The 24,223-nt window shown below is 47.4% G+C and overlaps 1 protein-coding gene across 1 annotated transcript in view; it reads left to right on the top strand.

Annotated features, from left to right (window-relative positions):
* The first annotated feature begins 2,098 nt into the window (after positions 1–2,098).
* The window catches only part of LOC125748424 (copine-4), a 43,489-nt gene continuing 21,364 nt past the window's right edge, over positions 2,099–24,223 (top strand). Inside the window, exons 1-7 of the mRNA XM_049024501.1 lie at positions 2,099–2,313; positions 8,699–8,891; positions 18,019–18,198; positions 19,222–19,293; positions 20,819–20,893; positions 22,464–22,547; positions 22,654–22,743. Of these exons, the coding sequence (XP_048880458.1) occupies positions 8,721–8,891; positions 18,019–18,198; positions 19,222–19,293; positions 20,819–20,893; positions 22,464–22,547; positions 22,654–22,743 (672 nt within the window). The 5' untranslated portion in view covers positions 2,099–2,313; positions 8,699–8,720. The remainder of the gene's footprint in view (positions 2,314–8,698; positions 8,892–18,018; positions 18,199–19,221; positions 19,294–20,818; positions 20,894–22,463; positions 22,548–22,653; positions 22,744–24,223) is intronic.

Below are 24,223 nucleotides of genomic sequence, written 5' to 3'. Positions count from 1 at the left end.
CTCAGGCTGCCCCTCCCCCGATGGTGTTTGGAACCGTTCAGCCCCCCACCCCGCTACATGTTTATAATCTGCTGTTTCCGTGCATTGTGACCAGAGACGGAATTCCTTTTGGTTCTCCAATGTCTTGTACATGTTTTTTATGTTGTTAAACTTAATGTTAAATGATATTCACTGTGGTGATTCTTTGGGGAAAAAAATAATGATTCACGAAGGACGCAAGTCTAAATGTGACTCCTGCCCTGCTTTGCGACTCAAATATTAAAACTGGGACTTTGCCATCTTGCTCATTTGACTTCCTCCTTCCCCCTCTGAGTCTGGTCCCTCCCAAGGTTTCTTCCTTCTAGGGAGCTTTTCCTTGACACTGTCCCCTCTGGCTTGTGCACTGGGGCTTTGGGTGGGGAAGCTGTAAAGCGCTTTGAGACAATGTAATGTTGGGAAAATGTGCCACACAGATAAAATTGAATAGAAATTAACTGAACAGTGCCGGGACTATTCATGGGACTATTCATGGGACTATTCATGGAGCAGCACATCGTGGTGGAGCTGTATAGGCGAATATAAGTAGTGTAAATACTTCAGTGTAATTGTCATGTCTTTTGTTGGTATTTTGCAGTCTAATAATGTCATGTGAGGCATTAATTGTCGTAAATAGGGGTGTGTGTGCGTGTGTGTGCTCACCGTGTTGTGTGGGTACTGGGGGAGACCCCCGTGGTGGGCAGTGTGTGTGGTGTGGGTACTGGGGGCGACCCCCGTGGTGGGCAGTGTGTGTGGTGTGGGTACTGGGGGCGACCCCCGTGGTGGGCAGTGTGTGTGGTGTGGGTACTGGGGGCAACCTCCGTGGTGGGCAGTGTGTGATTGTATTGTTAGGCACAGGTGAAATAAATGCTACTTTGTGGCTAAATAAACAATGTTCTCTGTCTCTTCATTTATCAGAACCATAATGGCTGATCTGTACACAACACTGGGGTCAGAATTGGGGATGTGATTGGGAGAGCTTGAGAGGGAACTGGAAGAGTTCTAGAGAACCCACTAGGAGCCCGGGAACACCTCTGGGAGCCAAGCGCTACACCTTCCCGGAGCGACCCGTTGGTACTCTATGCCTGTGTGATTGGTGGTGCTGTGACCGGGAACAGCATGCGATGGGGGCACAGCTGCAGTCAATCGCAGCGAAGACCCTCCTGTAGCTGCTGGGTTACAATGGAAAAGGGTTCCTGGGACCCTACCTGGCCCAGGTCTGATTGAGGTTGCGGTGGAATGATTAGACTCCCATTGGTATGGCGGGCTACCTGGCCTTGTCCCTGGGGGCTGCAGGTCCACGTAAGTGTCTCTCCCGGGGGACAGGATGACTGCAGGGCCCTGATTACTGCACTGGAGCAGCAGCAGCAGCAGCAGCAGCAGCGCACCAGTGAAAATCTGGAGGTGTTTACGGCCAAGCCAGTAGACCGTCAGGGATTATGCAGAATTTCAGGGAACAATTTGTATTTATAAGCATGCGATGATTACTGTAAATATAAACCCATGGTTCATGTTCATGGGTCATGGTTATTTTCTCCTGTTCAATGTATCAGCAATGTTTCCAACTCAATGGACATCTGAAAACAGGCCAGCTTGAAGAAGTCAGAAGTCAGGAAACCAGCGGGTGCCAGCTGCTCGTGGGCCGAGTTTGATACGAAGGTAAGACTTAAACTCCTATTCCCCATTTCTCTTCTGTCCGTCCACCTTCCAAACTATTTCTCTGTCTTTCAGGTGAGTCAGCAAAACCACAAAACACCAGCAGTCTCTCTGAGCCTAATTTAAAAAGGACTTCTTCACCCTCTGTATTCTGGAGACACCAACTAAGTAAGAAACTGGCAAAAAATACCTTTCTATAAAGGTACCAAAAGCTGGTGAACAACTCTCTGGTCTGAAGATCTCACAGGTCAAACCAATGATGATTCTACAGTATACATTGTGCTTATGGGAGTGTAGGAGTCGCACCATTTTCTGAGACGCAGAATTCGGCCGCTAGAGGACGCCGTCGCAGCGTGGCAAAGGCAGATTTTTCCCTTTTAGGAGAAGCAGCCCTGGAAAGTGCAGGAAAGCGCTTGCGGAACCTGAGGATCTTGGTCGTCGTCCGAATAGAGGAGAGTGAGCGGAACTCCGTCTACCTTCCAGGTGGGCTCGCTACCCCGCGGCAGCAGCCATGGAATAACCATGGGCTCTCTGCTTGGAGCATTCGTCCTTCTAACCCACGTTTACTCAAATCCCAGCCTTTAAATAAGCAAGTTATAGCAGTCATACCGGCTCAGGAATATTATTTTATGTTTACGAAAGGTGAGTTTATTTCTATTACTACGCACGTTACTCTAAAGATATACAAAAAGTAGGTTGTCTTCCTGTCATTGATTGAATGAAGGTATAAATTCGTTTTTCAAATGTTCATCTTAGTAAGTAGTTTAAATGATTACAATTTAAAAGTGTCTGATTATGTTGAATATGCATTGTGGATTAAATCCAGATATTTTGTTGTTAATGCAACGTTTTGATAAAAGCATTTTATTTTGGCAGATTACACACTATTGAATGCTTATTTCCTTGACGCTGAATCGCACGCGTAATACACGGCACCCTTTACCTGCTCGTTGAGATTTTATAGAGTAGAAGATGATTTTAAAGTGGTTTCCCACAAAATAATATAAACTGGGTATGATCTAATAGACGGAAATATATCATTCATAACGCAGTTTTGAAGCTTTATTGTGGGGTTTCTTTGGCTATATAGTAATCACATGAAAATTACATAAACAAATACATAGTTAAATGATTCGCGATCAATCTACCTTTGAGCTTGGTGTAGTTTGAGATCAATTTCGTGTCAATCAGGGAAAATTTAGTCCCTTTAAATCAAAGTTGGGTAAGGAAAATCCCTTAATGAAAAACGCCACTGCATATTCGCTGTGAGTTAACGGCGAAAACAGCAATTTGCACTATGAATGCGAAGTCCTTCTGAGATAACACAGTGATTTACCATAATAGGTATTGACGCCAACGGAAACAGTCATTTATCACTCACTGTAAGGATGCTAAACCTGTTTAAACTAAGAGGAGAAAATCATTTTCTAGCATAAACAAGGGTGCCAATGTTCAATGAGATAACAGAGAAAATAATTTCCCACTATAAATACCAATTCCAAGTCTCTTCGGTGATTTAACAGAAGAATGAATACAGTCAGCTTTGCGGAAAACAGAAAAAGTTTTTAGTTCAGGACACGTAACTATCAGAAATTAAGCGTGCCTGTACCAGCTGCCCAATCTCAATTTCTCAATTTCTTTGCTTGACAGACACGTTGTTCTAGTTTCATACATTATTCTTTGCTCCGGTCGAAGGATTTTATTACCTCGTGGCCAGATTCGGGCTGCTTTGCTGCGCGTGTGTGGAAACGGCGGGCTCGTGAGAAAAGGGCCGATGGTTCCTTCCATCACCAAAAGGGGGCGAACAAGTCGCATTAGCATTGCACTGTTTAACTTTGCGCTCAGATTAAGGGGACATTGCCTGGAGCCGGGATGTAAGGATGTGCCTTTGATTAGTTATATTACTTTATTGATCCTATCAGCTGCTGTTGCAGCCACATCTGGCGTGAGGAGGGCTCGTTTCATTTCGGTACGCAGTTTTCTTCATCATGGGATTTAAATGAGAGCTCGCTGACAATCTGCATTACCTCCTTCACATGAAATACAGTAAAAAAAAGAAAACACCTTTATGAAACAATAGAAATGGGATAGATTACATGCACATGAAGTTACTCCGACCTTCCCCAAATATTGTATAATAAGAAAAATGAACGTAAGTAAAACAATACATACACTCCAGCTCGCTTCACATCAAAGAAGATTCTAAGTACCTTAATTACGTAACTCGGAAAGCACGCGGCACGCATGTTGTAGACCTGTAAGTGTTATTGTTCCTGCCCATTGGAAGTGCTGAGAGAGGCTTCCTAGATTCAGTCGTAATCCCATTACATCCCGTTATGTCCGCAGCTCACGTTTTGTTTTCACTATGGTGTAAATGGTACATCTGCAGGGTAGGCAACTCTCATGCATCTGGTGTGACACTCGCGATTTCAGACTCTCACTCTCACGCAAGAAATCTGTATTATTCCATTATAATCCTAAAGTTATCTACACCAAAACCATTGGGGTAGTTTGCAAACCCTACAGACTATTTACAAGGTAATAAAACTGTTCCATCCATGTAAATGTATGTGCATGCAAGCCCAGGTTTGTCTTGAACTGAAAGCCTCACACCAGCCAGCTGACCGAAGTCGGCATCTAGTTCTTTGCTGGTAAACTCCTCTCCATTCGTGGCTGACAGTTCTGTAATACTAACTAGCAGTTTCCCCAGAACTATCCCAGGCTGGGCCGTGTCGGTATGGCATTAAAGCCCCACTGCTCTTGGGCTTGTCAGTCATTATCCGCACATCCTTGGGAAGGTCCACCTGACTGTCTGCACTTTTGAACAGAAGCGATATACATTTTCTTTGCCGAAGTGCACATGCTGTGTCCGACCCCTGGCGTGATAAAACATACCGCTAGATGAAGTGGAAGCAGGGATCCATCTTTATTTGTGTAGTTTATGGGAATAACTGGTAAACAGAATATACACACCAAACAGCAAATGGTGTTACTGCAGCTCAGCCCTCTCCAGGATCTGGGGTTCAGTCTAATTTCATCTCAAGAGCAGATGGGGACACGGAGGCCCGATGGCGTTTCCTGTGACTGCAGGCCGGCGGCTTCGTCCTGTGACTGCCGGCCGGTGGCGTTTCCTGTGACTGCAGGCCGGCAGCTTTGTCCTGTGACTGCAGGCCGGCGGCGTTTCCTGTGACTGCAGGCTGGCGAGTTTGGTCCTGTAACCGCAGGCCAGCGGTGTTTCCATGTGACTGCAGGCCGGCGGGTTCGGCCCTGTGACTGCAGGCCGGTGGCGTTTCCTGTGACTGCAGGCCGGCGGATTTGTCCTGTGACTGCAGGCCGGTGGCATTTCCTGTGACTGCAGGCCGGCGGCTTCGTCCTGTGACTGCAGGCCAGTGGCATTTCCTGTGACTGCAGGCTGGCGAGTTTGGTCCTGTAACCGCAGGCCAGCGGTGTTTCCATGTGACTGCAGGCCGGCGGGTTCGGTCCTGTGACTGCAGGCCGGTGGCTTTGCCCTGTGACTGCAGGCCGGTGGCGTTTCTTGTGACTGCAGGCCGGCGGCTTCGTCCTGTGACTGTAGGCCGGTGGCGTTTCCTGTGACTGCAGGCCGGCGGGTTCGGTCCTGTGACAGCCTTTAGCTGCTGGTCAGCAGAAGGTGTGAGGTGAATAAGTAATGAGATGCAAGGCCCAGGGGAGACGTGACTCTCGGCGCTGCCACGCTGGGTGAGCTGTGGTTGGTTTTCTGCCACATAACTGAGTCAATGCAATGGATGGCAATTCTAGTTATTTACTTTGCGTCTTATCTAGCTGTTACTGTCAATGGCCATTTTTCTGAGAGGTATCTGCTCTGACAGGTCATTACTCGGATTTGACTTTTACTCTTTTTGACTGTTACTTCAGTTTTCAATTTGATTGGCTGTTACTATGTATTTATTTAACTCTGAATGGCTTGTTCCTCTGAAGTGATTTTAATAGGAAATGGACCAGCAGCAGAAAGGTCAAAGGCTCACATCTGTCAATAAACTGTCAATAATCTTGGCTTAAACAACATCAGAGCATGAATAATGAAATTTCCTCTATCTGTTTGCTCATTTGGAGATTTGCAGTGCTGGTGCGGTTAGGGTTACAGTGCCCCTGATATCTGTGGTGGAAGCTTTTTAGCCACATGTCAGCGTGGATGCCAGTGTGAGACTGGTCAGATGAAGGCTACCCCACTCCACCTGTTGGAACCTTCTGGAAAATCCCTCACCTCATTACTTCTCCTGCCTCCTTTCTTCATCGATGAATACTTGGAGCTGTGCTGCTCCCCTGAACACACATTTCCCAAATGTGTTACTTCCTTAGAGGATACAGAGGCACCAGCTGTAGGGATTCAGCTCTCAGCACAGCAGAGAGCGCGAGTCACCTGAGAACTCACACTGGTCCCGCCAAAACTCCCCACAGCGCGGACAAATCAACCCTTTTTATAAACATTTGGGATGCATTTCAAACCAGTCTGGCACCAGGTAGTGAGACGGAGCTGAACTCCAGATGCTGGTGTGGAGCAGAAGGTGTTTCTGTCCAGAAGGTTACCACTGTTACACAATGGCTACCGGATTCAGGGGTGCAGATATATCCCTCAGCCTCGTCTCCACATCTCTGTTCCTCTGTCGTGTTGCTCATGACCATGTCTGGAGGGAGTTGGTGCAAACAGCTCCATTGTGGGCACCTATCTTACCATCCCAGTGGAGGTAGTGGCAGTGGTGGGGTTGGGGGGGGGGTCCAGACGTGTGTGGGTCTTTGTCATGTGCTGTGTGTGTGAAATTGTGGTCTCCTGCAGGGTCGTTCACCCTCCATTAGGCCAGTGTTTCCCAATCCAGTCCTCAGAATGTCCATGCTTTTGCTGCAGGAGCTGGGAGGAGCAATGTGGATTCTCTGGCAGGGAGTTCGGAGGGAGCAAAAACACGGACCAACTGTGGGACTGATTGTGGGACTGACTGTGGGACTGACTGTGAGACCGACTGTGGGACCGACTGTGGGACCGACTGTGGGACTGACTGTGGGACTGACTGTGAGACCGACTGTGGGACTGACTGTGGGACCGACTGTGGGACCGACTGTGGGACTGACTGTGGGACTGACTGTGGGACCGACTGTGGGACTGACTGTGGGACTGACTGTGGGACCGACTGTGGGACCGACTGTGGGACTGACTGTGGGACCGACTGTGGGACTGACTGTGGGACTGACTGTGGGACCGACTGTGGGACCGACTGTGGGACCAACTGTGGGACTGACTGTGGGTCTGACTGGGACTGGGAAACACTATATTAGCGAAGGCAACATAGGCTCTAGGGGCACTGCTTGAGACTAAATGAAATTGGGCGGTGAAGCTTCTCTGGATTGGGGGGGGGGCACTGGCGAGGAAGCTTGCCTGGTTGGGGGGGCACTGGCGAGGAAGCTTGCCTGGTTGGGGGGGCACTGGCGAGGAAGCTTGCCTGGTTGGGGGGGCACTGGCGAGAAAGCTTGCCTGGTTGGGGGGGCACTGGCGAGAAAGCTTGCCTGGTTGGGGGGGCACTGGCGAGGAAGCTTGCCTGGTTGGGGGGGCACTGGCGAGGAAGCTTGCCTGGTTGGGGGGGCACTGGCGAGAAAGCTTGCCTGGTTGGGGGGGCACTGGCGAGAAAGCTTGCCTGGTTGGGGGGGCACTGGCGAGGAAGCTTGCCTGGTTGGGGGGGCACTGGCGAGAAAGCTTGCCTGGTTGGGGGGGCACTGGCGAGGAAGCTTGCCTGGTTGGGGGGGCACTGGCGAGGAAGCTTGCCTGGTTGGGGGGGCACTGGCGAGGAAGCTTGCCTGGTTGGGGGGGCACTGGCGAGGAAGCTTGCCTGGTTGGGGGGGCACTGGCGAGGAAGCTTGCCTGGTTGGGGGGGCACTGGCGAGGAAGCTTGCCTGGTTGGGGGGGCACTGGCGAGGAAGCTTGCCTGGGGCGTCACATGGGCTGTGACTCATACTGCCCTTCTGGAACCTTAAAAGAGAGCATGAGGCCATAAGCAGCAGGAGAGTCGAGGGGGTTCACAGCTATATTTACAGTGTCAGCATACAACCTGACTCAGGAGCGATCTTACTGCCAGAGGGGCGCAGTGAGCCACAGCTGGGTGGTGACCCATCTTTGTGGGGCTCTTCACGACACAGAATCCCTGCAAGGACCTGGAGTCTCCTGCATGAAGAGACACTGCTTTTTGATGGTAGTTTCTGATGCATATCCCCTGGACCAGTCCTCACGCACACTGCATTCCCACTGCCCCCATGCACACTGAAGTGTTTCTGGTAATGAACAGACCCATACTAGTGATTTAATTTTTCGATGCGCCTCTGAGCAAGACTTGATTCTAGCTCTATAACACAATCAAGCGTTTCTCAGATGGCTTTTTCTAAGCCCAACCCCAGCCAACTGGAGCCGGGAGGATTTTGATTATGTTTGAATTATTACTGGATTGACAGCTGAAGATACTTACTGTGAAAGAGCTGAGGGTGAAAGCCAGCTCACCTGTGTGATCCCCTCTCTGAGAGAATGTTACTTTACCTGCTTGTGTAGGTGGACACTCAATGTGTCTGTTTATATGAACTGAAACATTTTAGGTCATGTTGGTATTGTTAGTGCTATATGCGCTCTCCTGTCGCTGAGTACATTGTGTGTGTCACACTGTGGAGTGCAATGCGAAATCTTAACCCTGTGTATACGCAGTCGTCATCCTGTGCATGCACAGTCCTCCCTTGTGTATTTGCAGTCCTCCTCCTATGTATGCGCAGTCCTCACTCTGTGTATGCGCAGTCCTCACCCTGTGTATGTGCAGTTCTCACCCTGTGTATGTGCAGTCCTCTCCTTATGTATGTGCTGTCCTCACACTGTGTATCCACAGTCCTCACCCTGTATATGTGCAATATTCACCCTGTGTATGTGCAGTCCTCACCCTGTGTATGCGCAGTCCTCACCCTGTGTATATGCAGTCCTCACCCTGTGTATGCACAGTCCTCACCCTGTGTGTGTTGCTCTCAGCAGGACCAGCGTCACAGGCATCATGAGCAACATCTACGAGTCAGCAGCCAGCACTCTAGGCCTGTTCAGCAGCCCGTGCCTAACCAAGGTGGAGTTACGTGTGGCCTGCAAGGGCATCTCAGACCGGGACGCGCTGTCCAAACCTGACCCATGTGTGGTACTTAAGATGCAGTCGCACGGCCAGTGGCTGGAGGTAGGTGGCTCACTCTGACGGTCTTCTGTCAGGGCTGTTTCGCGTTTTCTCTCTTTTGTGACATAAATGCCTCTGTGACGTCATTCCCATTGTGTCATCGTTCTCACAGCTCCATCACATGACAGCTTTCTGATAGCCAAATGACATCCCCACAAAGGTTTCATTATAGGAAATCCCATTTTACTTTTTTTAACCTAAAGGTCAGTTTAGAGCTGAGAAGACTAAAGGTTTTGTGGTGGACAAACCTGTGTCTTGCAGGATGGGGAAGGGGACAGGGAGCCATCTGTGTCCTGCAGAGGCTGAGGACAGGGTGCTGGGGAGGGGGTTTAATGGAAGCGGGTTACCATAGCGACATTCTGCCTGCTTACTGGCTGCTGGAGAGCGGGCTGTGTGCATCTGTCCTGGCGAGTCTCGACACACGAGCAGGCTGGTGTTGCGTGATACTGTGTAACTGGGGCAGTTGAGCCTGAGCACCATGAGCAAGCCAGTGAAGGGACCCAGAATTCCTTGCTTCCTCCCAAGGCACAGTTCAGCGACAAGCTGTCTGCCACCACAAACTCTCCGTTCTAATACACTGCCTTTTTGCCTAACGACAAACTGAAAAAAATGAACCTTCTTCATTAAGCTTAGGCTCCTGGTATGAAGCAGTGAAGGACATCGCTGATACTCTGAGTTCCACATGTGTAGCTTCCCTGACGCCCATATCCCTGAGTCTGGCTGTTCATGCCCCTCCTCATCCTCACCTGCAACTGCAGTGAAGGGAAGCTGGTATGGTGTTAAGGGACCTGCTGCATATATGACTGTAACCAAACAGAGTCCAGTGGGAATGAATGCCAGGCGTTTCACTTCAGGAGCAAGAACACAAAATAACATGCAGTGACGGCGGTCTGTCAAAACAGAGCCGTCGAACATCACTGGAGCACTTCACTGGAGCAAGAACACAAATAACATCTGGAAACAGTGGTGTGTCAAAGCAGAGATGCAGAGTATCTTCAGAGGAGCATATCTGAGGTTCAGAAAAGGAATTCAAAGCAGTACTGAAAGGCAGTGTGAGGACCTGCCTTATAGTGTTTCCTTACAGGAAAGTCCTACAAAGAGAATTTTACTGTTAGACACCGGTGTCTTGCTCCACCATCTGCACCTGTTCACTTTTAATTTTAAACTTAATTTCTATAGAACAAAATTAAATAAATGTCTATACGTATCACATTCTGCTTCATGAAAGAGGCTTTTGGTGGAGGAATAACAGAAAAGAGAGCAGTTTTACTGATTTACGCCTCAATACTCATTGCTGAACAGAAGGGCTTTTTGCTCAAGCCAGTGTTAAATTCATACTGCTTAGCTCATTCAGTATGTAGTCTATGGTGAAACACACAACCGTGACCTAGGGGTTTAGCAGCCCTTTTTCTGGCTGACATTCACTGCTGGCTTTCTCAGGTGCCCCAGAATGAAAGACGATGTGTGGAATGAGTGTCAGGATGGGGTCTGGCCAGAGTCACGTCGTGATAATGTCAGTACAAATGGCCCAGCTGGTGCTGATGTTACAGGCCAAATCGGGAATGTATAAAAGATTTACACATTTTTTAGATTTTTCTTTGAGTTCAAGGTTAAACTTTCGGAGGTAAAAGATTAGCACTCCTGAGCACTGACCTTGTCACAGTGGTGATGTCTGCATCCATGTGCTCAAAGCCGCTAACATAAACATCACGCCTTGAGATTGGTGCACCGATTTAGGGGGGAATGTCTCCATGATCACAGGATTTTAGGAAGATAATTAGGGATTCCCTAAATTACTGTAAACACTGAAAAAAATGCAACAAGAATATTTACAGTTTATTCATTTATTTGCTAATTTATCTGTCTCTTATCTGAGGCCTGAAATATAATGTGTGTGTTGAGTGTCCAGTACATTTCCTTTACATGTCCACATGGTTTTAACTCCTGCCACCACAATTCCTGCACTGAAAAACAGGCAGGACAAGAAGAATCACAGCACATGCCAAATGAACATGGTCTGTTGCACAATGCTGCTAAAGCTAATCTGTCTTTATTTTTGCTGTCAGTGGTGGGAAATGAGTTTTTGGGGAAAAGGCACATGGGTCCTCAAAGGCGTTGTTTGAAGAGACACGTCTCCCACACTGTCCCTGAGCTGCAGGGAAGGCCATGGTCTACAGTTAATCTTCTATCTGAAGGGCTGGGTGAAGCTTGCTTTCTCTAGCTGCTGAAAGATCTTCCTGGCATCCCGTTACCCAGGTCATGCTCTCTGATGGTAGCCCATAGCCTTTTATTCGTTCAGTCATGCTTCCTCTCCATTTTCCATCAGCCCTTAAACTGTTATCCAATCACGCTGGACGTGGGGTTTGAGCTGGTACCTTCAGACGTGTGAGGATGTGGTCGATGCAGATTCCTTTGAGACGCACTGGGGAGGAAGGGTATTACTGGTGAATGCCAACAGATTGAAGTTGCACTTGGATGGAGTATAGTGCACTGGGAATAAGAAATGTTGTAGATTGAACTGACCAGATATTATAGATCAGTTTCTATTATATTTGAAACTTTTGCAGTACTTTTGCAGCAATATTTATAAAACAGTGAAGGGGTTCAAAATTTATCAAACTATAGCCAAACAGAAATTGCTATGTATCAATAGAGTCTGTCAAATAGGCTGCTTGTGTTGCCATGGTTTCTACCAACAGACACACAGCAGTGCAACAATAAAAACAATTAAAACTTTCCGGTTGAAAATATTTTTTCTGCACCTAATAGAATTTAGTTTTTGACACTTTGCTTTTCCTTCTTCCAGGTCTTTACGGGGGCATTTTCTCAGGATGCAGGTTTTTGTCTAAAATGAGCTTTAAGAAAATCTTTAAAATGTACACATCAATATTCAGTTTTTATTTTTTTTCCCCGTGTAATACATGTGAAAAATGTACATTTGACTTCCACGCATTTGAAAAGCTCTTTAAGTCAGTGAAGGAGGTTACCTGAAAGTAACATTGCGTTTATATGCACATCTAGGCCAGACCAGCAGGGTCAGACCGGTTTGATGTTGCATGTTTCAGACACGATGGAGCGTGGAGCACCGAGCACGCAGGCTGCTTATTCCATTATTTTAAAACTAATCATTAATCTTGTTTTCTTCAGTTGACATGTCACCGAACGTGGTGGAGGCTACATGGGGTCCTCTGGAATAAAATAAAATAGAAAACATAGTATTTCTCCATGGTTTTGCTGCAGGTGATTAAATGTGGCAGCTGCAACAGGGAATGTCCCCGTATGTTACACTTAACACAGACACCTTTTCTCAGCAAAGCCATTTTCATACGTTTCACAACCTCCTTTGAAATTTGCTTTATTCCCCAGGGTGCAATTATAGTGAAACAAATGCCTTAGCCTGTCGGTTTTCCTTTTAACGTAATCAGATTAGAATTATGCTTGTTTTATTATTATTATTTTGTGTAAAAAGCATAACGAGGATGTTTTCTGTTATAAACTGATGACAGGGTGACTAGTGGTGTCAGGTCTTCTTCAGGTTCTGCTGCAGTTTTTGGGTCTTGCAGCACGTCTGACCAACTTTAGCAGAATTGGAGATGACTGGTAGAGGGTTGTCAGACCGGATCTGATGGTGAGGCCTGTCCACTGGTCATGTAGAGCAGACAAGTTCTCAGGTTGGTGCTTCTTGAGGGCTCAGGTTTATGGAAGGTGTGACAACAGATTCTTTGGAGCACAGGAGGCTGTGAAGCGATTATCCGGCTGGTCTTGTTCCCGAAAGCCATAGCTGCAGTTCTGCACTGCCCCAGGGAAGTTGCCCCAACTGGAAATGAACACTCCAGCTGCAAAACTGCAAAGCCGGGTTGGTTGTGTAATTGGTGGCAAGCAGTCAGCTGCAGCATTGTAGCTACATCAGAGGAGGGATCAGCAGTGCTTTAGCTTGAGTGTGGAGACCTCATGGGATCCTCAGAAGATCACATTAGTCATGGATTGAAGAGTAGAACACTTTCAGAAACACGAGGCCAGGTAAGAGGGTCAGAGCCCCTGATGATGCAGGTGTCCCAGGTTAGAGGCTCAGTGCCCTTGATGATGCAGGTGTCCCAGGTTAGAGGCTCAGTGCCCTTGATGATGCAGGTGTCCCAGGTCAGAGGTTCAGTGCCCTTATGATGCAGGTGTTCCAGGTCAGAGGGTCAGAGCCCCTGATGATGCAGGTGTCCCAGGTCAGAGGCTCAGTGCCCTTGATGATGCAGGTGTCCCAGGTCAGAGGGTCAGAGCCCCTGATGATGCAGGTGTCCCAGGTCAGAGGCTCAGTGCCCTTATGATGTAGGTGTCCTAGATCAAAGGGTCAGTGCCCTTGTGATGCAGGTGTCCCAGGTCAGAGGCTCAGTGCCCTCGATGATGCAGGTGTCCCAGGTCAGAGGATCAGTGCCCTTATGATGTAGGTGTCCCAGGTGAGAGGCTCAGTACCCTTGATGATTCAGGTGTCCCAGGTCAGAGGTTTAGTGCCCTTGATGATGCAGGTGTCCCAGGTCAGAGGGTCAGAGCCCCTGATGATGCAGGTGTCCCAGGACAGAGGGACAGTGCCCATATGATGTAGGTGTCCTAGATCAAAGGTTCAGTGCCCTTGTGATGCAGGTATTCCAGGTCAGAGGCTCAGTGCCCTTGAAGATGCAGGTGTCCCAGGTCGGAGGTTCAGTGCCCTCGATGATGCAGGTGTCCCAGGTCAGAGGGTCAGAGCCCCTGATGATGCAGGTGTCCCAGGACAGAGGGACAGTGCCCATATGATATAGGTGTCCTAGATCAAAGGGTCAGTGCCCTTGTGATGCAGGTGTTCCAAGTCAGAGGCTCAGTGCCCTTGATGATGCAGGTGTCCCAGGTCGGAAGCTCAGTGCCCTTGATGATTCAGGTGTCCCATGTCCTGGGCTCCAAGTTTGGCTTCTTCATTAGAAGCCTCTACTATAAAATATTGAGCTGAATAAATGTACAAAAAAGTAAATTTTAAGATAAGAAATCTCCGTGTCAGCAGCAATCAGATACGACAGAAGTTGTGTCGTGTTTATGACAGTTTTTAAAATAAGAGGCACCCTTTGGGGATTCCGACTCTTTAAGTCAGATACTTCTTGGCAGCTTCTCTCTTTTCTTCACGCTCAATAAAGGATTTATTCATCTGCTGGTTGTTGTTGGACCCTCACCAACAGATGGCTGTCTCTTTGATACGCATCTTCCCCCGTATGGTTCTGTGATTATACACCTCTCTGAAGATTCTCCATCCATTAAAGGCTCCAGAATCCCGAACATCATAAGCTAGCTGCGGTGTGGGTAGTTGTAGAACATCAAGACCATCACCAGGGTCATCAGCAGTTATTGGGCTGCCTTTGTGTGATGGACAATGTACGACTTGCAATGAACCTCTATCAGTGAAACTTCCATGAGGTGAGGGGTTGTCTGCATGCTGGCTCGCTGAACCTGTCTGTCTGCATCTGTCTACATGGCCAAACACTGAACCTGTCTGTCTGTGTCTGTCTACATGGCCAAACACTGAACCTGTCTGTCTGTGTTTGTCTACATGGCCAAACACTGAACCTGCCTGCCTGTGTCTGTCTACATGGCCAAACACTGAACCTGTCTGTCTGTGTCTGTCTACATGGCCAAACACTGAACCTGTCTGTCTGCGTACGTGTGTGGGATGCAGAACCCTCCCAGTTCCTGGCTCTTTCCAACTGACTTTCTCCTCCCGACTCCCCTCTTTCTCTCTCCTCCTGACTCTTTCTAAACTGACTCTCTCCTCCTAACTCTCCCCTCTTTCTCTCTCCTCCAGACTCTCCCTCCCTGACTCTCCCCTCTCTCTCACCCCATTTAGTTCTCTCCCCACTTTCTCTCTCCTCCTGGCTCTCTCTCCTTCTGACTTTCCTTCCCTTACTCTCCCTTCCTCACTCTCTTCTCCTGGTCATCTCCTACTAACCCTTTCCCACTCAGCCTCCACCTTATCACTTAAAATATCTGGTGTATGTCCTGTGAAAGTCTGTCACTGATGCATGAGCTATGGACACCTGAAACCCTGTTTTCATCACCCCTTCATGTTCCACTTCACAGATAAGCTTAAACTGAGCTCACAGCTCCTAAATCCTCTTGGAACAGGATGTCAATGTGCAGCATATGTCTTCTCGCCATTGGTAAATACTAAATAGTCATACGAAAATACAATGACACATACTGCCTTGGGGGATGAATTGTATTTGACATGTCCAATGGATTGCAAATACAGCATAGTCTTTGAATGAGGAGAGATAAGGAACCACGACTGAGTGAACAGAGCAAGGAAACGGCGAAAATGGCGAAAACCCCAAATCATGGGTCTGTGCAAAACTTTGCAGCAGGTAAATGTCATGGACAGGGTGGGAAAGCCAAGGATGTGGACCTCTGATATATTTCTGGTCCCCTTAGACAGCAGGGGGCCTTGTAGGTGGCCTTTGCTCAATGCAGTATGGTCTGTCGACAGGTGTGGAGAATCTTGTCCTTATGCCTGTTTGAAGGACAGCCTGTGAATTCTGCTCGCAGAATCAGGCTGAAAGCTCACGGCTGAGAGAATGAGCCTTTTTCACCTCGATTTAATTACGCACCCAAGGAAAAGAAGGCCTGTATTTTTAGAAAGCTGCTTTTAATTGACGTCTAAAAAGGAGGAGAGTCGCTAAAGCTGCTGACAGGATGTAACACTGTCATGGATGAAAGGAGCGGGAACACTGCATTTTTGGCCTCTGGAGATCACCACTTTAGGCTTTGTGAGATCAAAGAAAGCTATATGAGACTATTCCAGCATATTCAGTCTTAGATTGAAATGTGACCTGATTATTACATCACTGTATTATGATGTCATCCATTCACACCACATATGGCTGCTAATTTTATATTTAAACACCAAGCACCAGCTAGACTGCAGAACACGACTCGCTCAGAGTAAGTGAGTGCAAATATAGTTCCACAGTCATCAGACTGCTGTAAATTATGGGACTTGTCTTACTTGTTGCCTCTTGAACACCTGTGGACGAGCTCTGGAAAGCCAGTTAACTTACATTCTTGTGTTCAAGGACTGAAGAATTGTTTTGGGCAGAAAGACTTAATAGATCTTAAAGTTGCATTTGACTGAGACCAAATTTAAAACCTTAGTGTAAACATCTCTATCAGCCTGGCAGACGTATATCACTTGTTGCTACTTAAAAAAACTTGATAAATTGGATGGGATCAGTGAGCTAATTATGTATCAGTGTCATACATTAAAATTCAAGTGCATTCTTGCCCATGAAAGTTCCATTTCCATCCATATTTTATTCTGGATAGGGTTATGGGGGCCTGGAACCTTTCTCAGACAGCTCAGGATGTAATGATGGTGTATGCCTGGAATGGGATTCCTGTGATGTAACGATGGGGTACGCCCCGAATGGGATGCCTGTGATGTAACGATGGAGTACGCCCCAAATGGGATTCCTGTGACGTAACGATGGGGTACGCCCCAAATGGGATTCCTGTGACGTAACGATGGGGTACGCCCCAAATGGGATTCCTGTGACGTAACGATGGGGTACGCCCCAAATGGGATTCCTGTGACGTAACGATGGGGTACGCCCCAAATGGGATTCCTGTGATGTACTGATGGGGTACGCCCCGAATGGGATGCCTGTGATGTAACGATGGAGTACACCCCGAATGGGATGCCTGTGATGTAACGATGGAGTACGCCCCAAATGGGATTCCTGTGACGTAACGATGGGGTACGCCCCAAATGGGATTCCTGTGACGTAACGATGGGGTACGCCCCAAATGGGATTCCTGTGATGTACTGTTGGGGTACGCCCCGAATGGGATGCCTGTGACGTAACGATGGAGTACGCCCCAAATGGGATTCCTGTGACGTAACGATGGGGTACGCCCCAAATGGGATTCCTGTGACGTAACGATGGGGTACGCCCCCAAATGGGATTCCTGTGATGTAACGATGGGGTACGCCCCAAATGGGATTCCTGTGATGTACTGATGGGGTACGCCCCGAAAGGGATTCCTGTGACGTAACGATGGGGTACGCCCCGAATGGGATTCCTGTGACGTAACGATGGGGTACGCCCGGAATGGGATTCCTGTGACGTAACGATGGGGTACGCCCCGAATGGGATTCCTGTGACGTAACGATGGGGTACGCCCCGAATGGGATGCCTGTGACGTAACGATGGGGTACGCCCCGAATGGGATTCCTGTGACGTAACGGTGGGGTACGCCCCGAATGGGATTCCTGTGACGTAACGGTGGGGTACGCCCCGAATGGGATTCCTGTGACGTAACGGTGGGGTACGCCCCGAATGGGATTCCTGTGACGTAACGATGGGGTACGCCCTGAGTGAGATGCCTGTGGGTTTTTATTTGCTTAGTAATATTACTTTTTAAGCCTCTGCATGTGTTACTGAAGCTTGCTGAACAAGTACAGCTGCCGGAGGTTTCTCATTGCACCTGTTCCCTGTTTGCACAGTGGGCAAAAGTTCAGCCCTGATCTCCTACCACCTGCACAACTTCTGAGGATTAAGGGGGACTCCCCGCAGACCTGCCTTCACTTAGGGGCTCAGAAATTTGTCAAAATGTGTTTCAGGTGACTGGGCTTTTTTTGGGTCTTATATATGGCTTGGTGACTCCTTTCAGGATGTATGTTAAATGGCTTTTCAGGAAAGACTTATCTTCGATGTCCTCAGTGTCGTGGAATTCCACAGTAAGACAAAGAAATGGAAAGATACATGAACAAATAAGGAGCGTTTCAGGACCGTACTTTCAGGACCGTACTCTCAGGACCGTACTTTCAGGACCCAGCATATCATACAAGTAGGTTTTACGTCTCCAGCTTCCAGCACTGGACATTATGTTGATAAATTGTATCCTACTGATGCTCAGGTTATGTTTATGTCAAAAACCACATGCACAATGGTTTAGGACAGCAATAGGAGAACAGCATCCTCCCTGGACCCTGACTGTGAGAAACAACATTTAACTTCCATCATAAATTCCATGCGTGATTTTTGCTCATGCTGAAGATGTTAGTACCTTATCATGTCCGGAAGTTCATGTCATGAGCTGACGTTGAAATCCTGTGCCCCTCCAGGTGGACAGAACGGAGGTGATACGAAGCTCCATACACCCCACCTTCTCTAAGGTGTTCACCGTGGACTTTTACTTTGAAGAGGTGCAGAGACTGCGCTTTGACCTGTATGACATCAGCAGCACCCATAATGGAATCAGAGAGGCCGACTTCCTGGGGGCCATGGAGTGCACCCTGGGCCAGGTGGGTGGGGTCATAAGGTATTACCGTGTTCCCAGGTGGGACAAATAAGCACCTGATAAATACTGTAGAACACTTTGAATGTTCTAGGAGCAGTTTGGAGGAAAGTGTGAAACACAAAGGCAAACCACTATTCTTTAGCACACTTGAATGAAGAGAAGGTTCCCAGGCTACAAAAGATAACACTGAAAGAACAGACCAATTGTCTGTAGCTTTCTCTCTTCTGGAAGCTATCAGGCTCCTGCCTGTGTCCCATTTCCAAGTATTGTGCTGTGTCACCCTTTCTGCAGGCTGTTGAAAGTGAAATGCAACACTAGTGCAACAGCTTTAGCTAGTCCCAGAAGTGCTTCTGCAGAGCCCTCGATCGTAATGTGCTGCATGGCGAAAGACGACTGGACAAACATTTACACTGGAAGGTCTCCAGCTCCATAAGCATTCGTCTCTCATTCATGGCTCCTCTAGGATGTCCTTCATTATGGATGCCGTTGCCTCGAAGCCTGCCGGCGCTTTTTACCAGCGATAAACAGAGGACGGCCTGCTTCCACAAAGGACTTGTTTGGCCGGGTATCATCGGAGAACAGTTAGGATGAGAAAAGTAGCTGGAATGAGATGGGGGAGATGGGGCATTCTTAATAGCCACAGCTGCTGGTATTGATCAGGATTAGTGGCCTGGATTCCTCTTGAAATGCTTTGTAAGTGCTCCACAGAAGCCTGGAGAGATCCCACTGTGTCTGCTGAGGCTACGGCTTTGTTCTCCAGCAGCTTGAGCAGAACGATACACGGCTGTTTGTTTCGGTTCCAGCACGCTGCCGCTTTGCTGTTATGGCCACGCCCCTTTCACATGTGTTTCCACACGCCTGCTGCCCCCCCCCCCCCCCCCCCCATGAAAGCAGGTCACCAGACAGAAAGAAGGGACTGACTCCCTTCCCTGATTCTTAGAGTCAGTTCATCTCCTGAATCCCCTCTAGCCAGGCTGACTGTCTGCTCCCTGACACCTTCTCTCACTCTCTTATCGCCCCCCAACAGATCGTGTCCCAGAGGAAGCTTTCCAAAAACCTCCTGAAGCAGGGGAACACAGCAGGGAAGTCCTCCATCACGGTGAGCCTCTTTCACCCAGGTAGTCTGGACGGAATGGGCGTGTCCACGGCACGGAGGCCAGGTTCTGCCTTATGCTCTGCCTGCCGTAGTCCATCTTCTAAAGGGCTGGGAGCCCCCCGTACTGCTGCCTTTTTACTAATGAACACCCAGTATGTTAGATCAAGTAGAAATCAGAAATACAAAGACCTGCGTGTCTGAATAATACTCAGTAAGGCACATGCTCAGCCATATTAGCAAAGCCACTCGGATGATGAAAACGGGCAGTAATACTTTCCTCGAGGTTGACACTGTGTTCACACTGATGTTCTTCAGCGCTGTGCTTGGTCATCGAAGTGCTGTCACTCATAGCAGTACAGACATTTGTATGACAATGTGACGAATGTGAATTCAGTGGAATGAAATAATTACCACTGAACAAGTCACTGGATGGTCTTTATGCTGCATTGTATCCATTGTTCCTAAATGCATTTTGATAAGCCCCCCCCGCCCCCCCCAGAAAAGGCGGCTACATAAATGTTGGGGCTCAACAGCAGCCACAAAAGCAGCAAGAGCAGGAGGTGGAGAAACATCAGCAGGCTCTGGAGACTGAAGCAGCAACGAGAAAAAGTGTCTCAGGGATTCTATCCCCGGATACCAGCCGGAGCAGAGCTCTCTGTAATCCGAGCACCACAGGAGCCACTGTGACATTTGGAAGGAGGAGAGAGGGAGGAGAGGGACAGACTGATCCGAGAAACAAGCATTTAACAGGAGAGAGAAATGGCCGAGAGTGACAGAGCAACAAGCATGGCTATTTTTCTCCCTTTTGTAGAGACATTTTATAAATTAAAGTCTTCCGGCCCACAAATTCATTGCAATTTAAGGTATAGACCATATAATTAGTTGTTGATACAATTACACTTGTCACTTCATTCATTAAACTTAATTTATAAGGAATCAGAAGGATCAGCTGCGGCTGAGCAGCCCGTTCCCCTGCGTGAGGGTTTGCCCCCGCATCTCCTGGTCCAGCTGCCAGACACGTCCCCCTCTAAATTCATCCATGTGCACCTTCACGTTCTGGGTTTATTCCGAGACACTCTTTGGTACGTTACGTCTCAGATCAGAGAACCTGATGTCACATGATTATTTTTAGCATTTAATTATTCCCCTGTTGCTCTGCTAACAGTTATATGGTTAGACGCAAACATAGAGAGTAAGGTAATATTTTATATTTTATAAGTGAACAAATGCAGTGAGGTTCTGGTTTGCTGTTTATGAGACACACTGCATCGCTCTCATTGTACTAGCCATCGTGTTTTTATTCCCACACACTGTAGCAGTACTGTCACTCACTGCACATTTATGTAATGTATGGTCTCATACTGTAGAGGGCACTGTACTTTTATCACTGTTCTTGGTGTTGTGACAAGAGACCAGGTTCTCTGTTTTACCTCTGAGATCCGCCACTGCAGGAGAGGGGTTCTTAGCCACTGGGAAGTACAATCACAATTCTGCAAGCTCCATTAACTCTTTGTTTGACATCCCACAGGTCATAGCCGAAGAGCTGTCAGGAAATGATGACTATGTTGAGCTCTCGTTCAGTGCTAGGAAGTTGGACGACAAGGTAAGATGCCACCTCGCATCCAGTAAAACAGCGAGAAGAAGCCAAAATATATTGGTGTTCCTGGAGCACTCATCCATCTCAGCAGAGCAAATACAGCCTTCAGAGCAAGGGGTGGAGAGTCCTAATTGGAAAAAATGACTGAAGTGAGTCCAGGTTTTTGAAGACCTTTCAAGGGAAGGACTATGGTTTCTCTGAGAGCTGTCTGTCCCTTAATGGCCTTAATGAGACTGTGTTGAATCGAGCCAATGTGTTGATAAAAAGTTATGCACGTTTGCCGAGTCGCTTTAAACTATTTGATGAAATTACATGCAAGGATTACAGTGAACCACAAAAGTTACATGGGCCTTAGGTTACATTCATACTTATTTCCCTTTAAACTAAAAGGAACAAAACTGAAATTCCTCTGCATTCATTCCCACAAATCCTCACCCAGGGGAGCACCACAAACTCCACAGCAGTCATCCAGAGCTGCCCAGCTGGCCTTATTTATTTTAAGTGTGCTAATTAGTCGAATTAAGCTCAGCGGGGTTTTATTAGCAAGGCGTTTGATGGCATGTGGCCAATGATCAGTCCCTCAGGGAAAGCAGAGGATCCCAAGAAGATCACAGCCTTGTTCTGTGCTTGTGCCTCTGGCTGCCTCTGGCTGGCCTGTGGTGTGGAACAGGAAGTGTGACTGACTTTGCCAAGAGTGTAGTATCTGATGCTGCCTGCTGAGCCGTCCCACCCTCTCCTGTAGCTTTGAGACTTTTATCATGGATTTTTGCTGCGAATTACTCAGTTGTATAACTGGGTAAAATGGTGAGTTTCCTCTGGAAAAGAGTGTCAGTTGATCAGTGAAGTATAAAGGCTTATAATGAATTTGTACAAGTCCAGTAGGGATGCAGAGCTCACAAACGATTCCCCAGTACTGCTTACAACGGCCATTCCAGTCCCTCAGCCTACACCACCTGTTTGTGGAGTGAGTAGTCCAAGCAATTTCTCTCCGTCAGGTTTTACTCCACAGCTCAGAGCAATGAATAATTCACTAGAGGGAAGGAATGACATCCACTTGTCACAGAAGTACTGGGGGGGTACTTCACTTCCTTACAATATATCGATGAAATGCTATTTTTAAATATTCAATGTCACACAGACTAGTAATGCAACACCAGAATGTAGCCAGTGGACAGATCCATGACCAGTGGGAATTCATCTCATGAATTAACACAGGTATCTGCCTGGGAAAGACCCTGCACAGGTGTCAAAATGGTCAGGTTTGCAGGCGCTAGTCTGGACCTGGTTCTGATGTAATCTTGTTAAGCCAAAGCGCTTCCAGTCTGTCTGGACGGTTTTATTTGTAATCCAGTGTTCAGCTGATTAAAGTCATCGATTATAGAATGGAAAAATAATATTACTTACATTTTTTTTGTGATGTTTTTGGGTATTTTATTTTCAATATTTTCAATACAGTGACCTCCTCTCAGGAGACTAAATATTAAGCGCTTACAGCCGCCCCCCAGGTAACTAAGGTGGGTCAGCCATGGTTTCTTTCCCATTTCTGTTATTCAGTCCATGGTTCTGTTGTTCTTAGGATTTTTTCAGCAAGTCGGACCCATTCTTAGAAATCTTCCGGATGAACGATGACACCACCCTGCAACTGGTGCACAGGACCGAGGTGAGATTCATCCTTGTCGTCAGTGACCAGCAGTGACCCCTCCCCAGTACCCCTGACCCGTGACGATCCCTCTCCAGTGACCCCTGTATGCCCCTCCCTTTTGCAGACCGTCATGAACAACTTGAACCCAGTCTGGAAAACCTTCAAGGTCTCAGTGAATTCCCTGTGTAGTGGTGACCATGACCGCACACTGAAGGTAAGAGGACCGCATGTCACAGTGCTGCAATAAACACAGCAGGTTACTTTGCCAGGACGACCGCGTCCATGCACAGTGCTCTTCTGATGGCACCAGCAAGCTGTACATTCAGCCACAATTTTATATCTACTGATATATGCATGTAGTTGTTCAAATGATAACAATTATAATTAACTATAAGTAGTATTTTGCTTTTTGAATCTGCACTGTCAACTTCTAACGAAGTCTTTCAATGTTCTCGCTAAATAAGTGTATCTGGGTCAATTTAATGTGATGCAGCCTTTTATGTGACCCGAGTCTCTGACATCACAGAGGTGTGCAAAAGAATCCATTGCACATCATGAATCGCCATGTGAGGTGGTCGCACTGCGGCTGTGACTCTGGAAGGATTCTTAACAGCCGCATTTGGATGTGTAAAGACCAGGACGTTGACACATCCATTCTGTAACATGTAGCATTTGGTTGATCATCGCTCTGTGTGTCACTCATGCTGACGTAAAGCTTGGGGTGGGGGTGGGGGGTCACTGTGTGTTTTCACTTTAGATGTCCCAACAGTGAGTTTAATACTTTTTTGATCCCCCACCTACTGGATTGGCCACTGACATCCGGGACCCCACAGCACAGCCCCCAGGCTGCATGATAACTGTACTGTTGTTTTCGCAGCTGTGACATTGGTTTGTTTTCATAAAGAGAGTTTTTGCTCCATAATATACAGAGAAATCACTGTGGCTTTTATTCCCGCCATGGCCTTGCAGGGGGCGGGGGGGACATACCATTGTGTGATGATTCTTAAACATACGTTGCTCAATGCTATTGATGAGTAATGGCTGTGAGTGAAAAGATGGATATTGCACTTTAATAAGCAGGTCTGCTGTGGTTTTGTCCTTATGGAGACCAGTGCAAATGACAATAACGGTATTCAAAGCAAGGACTGTCAAGCAGAGAAGGCAAATTTGGGTCTGGCCTTATAGAACAAATATTATCCATCCATCCATCCATCCATGAATTTGCCCATCCTACTAGATGGCTACCTGACTGGTGTGCAAATGTGATAGCATGACAGATGAACGCTGTAGATTTTTTTCAGTTAATTGTTTCACGTTAGTGTAGATAAGCCTACATCTGCTACTTCTATTGCACCTCAACTTTTTATCCAGCAGTATTTTAGTTATTATGGCGACGTTGAGTATGAGTCAAGAATCAAGTTCTCATTCTCAAAGTCCATTTGCCACCGAGGCTGTTTCAGTGACATACCTAAGTAGCCAGTTATCTTCAAAGGTCTGAATTCCTTATTAATGCTTAAGTAAACAAAGAAAATTTTTAAAAAATTGACCACCTTATTAAAAATGGATAGTATTTATGGTAATTAGCAAATGGCTGTTTAAATAATGGCTCTGCTAACAGCATGCATTGAAAATTGCCAATGCGTTATATAGCTAGCTAGCTAGCTGTTACTTTTCAGGATGAACCTGAGAGAGGT

The sequence above is a fragment of the Brienomyrus brachyistius genome, chromosome 9 (genome assembly GCF_023856365.1).
Source record: "Brienomyrus brachyistius isolate T26 chromosome 9, BBRACH_0.4, whole genome shotgun sequence".
NCBI classification, from domain to species: domain Eukaryota; kingdom Metazoa; phylum Chordata; class Actinopteri; order Osteoglossiformes; family Mormyridae; genus Brienomyrus; species Brienomyrus brachyistius.
The sequence above is the reverse complement of the archived record's forward strand: the minus strand, read 5'-3'. Positions and strand labels throughout refer to the sequence as shown.